The following is a 3,235-nucleotide window of genomic DNA, read 5'->3' as shown; positions in this document are numbered from 1 at the left end:
ACTATCAGGTCTGAAGTGGTTCCTTGAAATGGCTCCTTGAATTCCTGGCCAGATCAGCCGGCCTGCGGGGCTTTTGGGGTCCCAATGTGGGCGGTAATCCCTAGTTCATCAACTGGTGGGGTGACCCGCAGCTACACCTGCAACTTACACAGGTTATGCTGCTACACCTGAACCCGTGCATATGTAGGCTACACCTGAAGGCTGCATGGCCACACCTGGAGAGTACACGGAAGGGTAGTACACTCAAATGATATATGTGACCCAAACCTCACTGGACTTTGAAGTAGCTATGTACAGTATGGCCGTGTGCAGTATGGCCGTGTGCAGTATGGCCGTGTACAGTATGGCCGTGTGCAGTATGGCCGTGTACAGTATGGCCGTGTGCAGTATGGCCGTGTGCAATATGGCCGTGTACAGTATGACCGTGTACAGTATGGCCGTGTGCAGTATGGCCGTGTGCAGTATGGCCGTGTGCAGTATGCCCGTGTACAGTATGGCCGTGTGCAGTATGGCCGTGTACAGTATGGCCGTGTACAGTATGGCCGTGTGCAGTATGGCCGTGTACAGTATGGCCGTGTGCAGTATGGCCGTGTGCAGTATGGCCGTGTGCAGTATGGCCGTGTACAGTATGCCCGTGTACAGTTTGGCCGTGTACAGTTTGGCCGTGTACAGTATGGCCGTGTGCAGTATGGACGTGTACAGTATGACCGTGTACAGTATGGCCGTGTGCAGTATGGCCGTGTGCAGTATGGCCGTGTGCAGTATGCCCGTGTACAGTATGGCCGTGTACAGTATGGCCGTGTACAGTATGGCCGTGTACAGTATGGCCGTGTGCAGTATGGCCGTGTGCAGTATGGCCGTGTGCAGTATGGCCGTGTGCAGTATGGCCGTGTGCAGTATGGCCGTGTACAGTATGGCCGTGTACAGTATGCCCGTGTACAGTATGGCCGTGTACAGTATGGCCGTGTACAGTATGGCCGTGTACAGTATGGCCGTGTACAGTATGCCCGTGTACAGGTTTTCCGTGTACAGTATGGCCGTGTGCAGTATGGCCGTGTGCAGTATGGCCGTGTACAGTATGGCCGTGTACAGTATGACCGTGTGCAGTATGGCCGTGTACAGTATGGCCGTGTACAGTATGGCCGTGTACAGTATGACCGTGTACAGTATGGCCGTGTACAGTATGGCCGTGTACAGTATGGCCGTGTGCAGTATGGCCGTGTGCAGTATGGCCGTGTACAGTATGGCCGTGTACAGTATGACCGTGTACAGTATGGCCGTGTACAGTATGGCCGTGTACAGTATGGCCGTGTGCAGTATGGCCGTGTGCAGTATGGCCGTGTACAGTATGGCCGTGTGCAGTATGGCCGTGTACAGTATGGCCGTGTACAGTATGGCCGTGTGCAGTATGGCCGTGTACAGTATGGCCGTGTACAGTAGCCATGCACTCTGCAACAGTATGCCCGGATCCATAGAATTCCAGATACATCAAGAATTGTACAACTCCACTATCACAAGGCCCTTAACATTATTAGGAGATAAGGCATGCTTAAAACAGTAGAGATCGCACCACTCCATAAAGAAGGGAATAAAGCAAAGTAAACAAAATAAATAAAAATATTATAGACCGATTACACTAACATCACACATCGTAAAATATTTTGAAAGTGTTTAGAAATAAGATCACAAAACACATGGCATCACGGCGTCTCCATAACCCTGGACAACACGGGTTCAGAATAGGGGTTATCTTGAGGTTATCTTGAGATTATTTCGGGGCTTAGTGTCCCCGCGGCCCGGTTCTCGACCAGGCCCCCACCCCCAGAAAGCAGCCCGTGACAGCTGACTAACTCACAGGTACTTATTTACTGCTAGGTAACAGGGGCTTAGGGTAAAAGAAACTCTGCCCATTGTTTCTCGCCGGCGCCCGGGATCGAACCAGGGACCACAGGATCACGCGTCCAGTGTTCTGTCCGCTCAGCCACCGGCTCCACTCCGCTCAACAGGACGCTCCTGTTGCTGGACCACTATGACATGGTCATAGGTGCAATTGAATAGAAGCAGAACACTGATGTAATATACGCAGATTTCGTTAAAGCTTTCGACACGTGTGACCATGATGGTGTTATTGCACACAAAATGCGCTCAAAATAAATTAGTAGCAAAATACGAAGATTAGTTGTAAATTTTCTAACGAACAGAATCCCGTGTGTGATAGTCAACACAGTCAAATCCGGATCATCCACCATGATCCATTACTTTCCCTCTCTCATACCGGACACAAACCGTATTCCCGTATCATTTTTTACAGATGACACTATGAGGTTTATAAGAGTAGATAATATAGAGGACGCGGCGAACTTACACTGATGTAAATCACGTGTTTCAATACGTCACAAAAAATATGTCCACTGAAAATAAATTCCAGCTCTTGTATTATGTAAAAGTGAAAATGTAAAACTGGAAATATATAAAATGCAGTCAAATCACACTTAAGACCGTAAGACAGTATAAAAGATGTTTGGGTAATCACGTGGGAAGACCTTACCCTTAGAGAACACCAAAAAGTAGCTGTCACGACTGCAAGAACAATGACAGGTTGGATATCAAGGACCTTCCAAACAAGGGACACCATACCAATGATACTTTTTAAGACATTAATGTTCTCAAGGGTGGAATATTGTTGCGCACTAACAGCCCCATTCAGAGCCGGAGAAATTGCTGACCTGGAGAGCGTGCAGAGATCTTTGACGGCTAGAAGCCGCGCAATAACATATCTAAATTATTGGAACTGTTTAAAGTTAATAAATCTGTGTTCTCTTGAGCGCAGGCGGGAGAAATGCATTATAACTTACACAGACGATATTAAGAGGGACTGGTTCCAAATCAGGACACAGAAATAGCATCTTCTAATACTAGGAGGCATGGCAGGATGTGCAAAATAGCCCATTTGAAAAGCAGAGGTGCAATAGGTTATCTTGGAGAGCATTCTATCAACATCATATGTGCAAGATTTCAACACTCCGCCTTACGGTACTAAAAGAGAACTTCATAAGCACCTCCAAAAGATACCTGATCAACCAAGCTATGGGGTCAGGCTGCCAGCAGCCACGTCCAACAGTGTAGTTGACCAGAGCACCCAGCGGGCCGTGGGGACGGTGATCCTCGGAACCAACTCAATGCAACACTTGGCACTGATATTTTCACCTTAGATGGTTCGGATTTAACTGTGTTG

At 48.2% G+C, this 3,235-nt stretch overlaps 1 protein-coding gene across 1 annotated transcript; it reads left to right on the top strand.

Annotated features, from left to right (window-relative positions):
* Positions 1-313: 313 nt before the first annotated feature.
* On the top strand, positions 314-1,561 carry LOC138368321 (uncharacterized). Its single transcript, XM_069330847.1, has one exon. It carries the CDS (start codon positions 314-316, stop codon positions 1,559-1,561), a length of 1,248 nt encoding a protein of 415 aa, XP_069186948.1.
* The last annotated feature ends 1,674 nt before the right edge of the window (positions 1,562-3,235 follow it).

Source organism: Procambarus clarkii, chromosome 25, assembly GCF_040958095.1.
Source record: "Procambarus clarkii isolate CNS0578487 chromosome 25, FALCON_Pclarkii_2.0, whole genome shotgun sequence".
NCBI lineage: Eukaryota > Metazoa > Arthropoda > Malacostraca > Decapoda > Cambaridae > Procambarus > Procambarus clarkii.
Note: the sequence above shows the minus strand (reverse complement) of the source record. Positions and strands in the feature narration are given on the sequence as shown.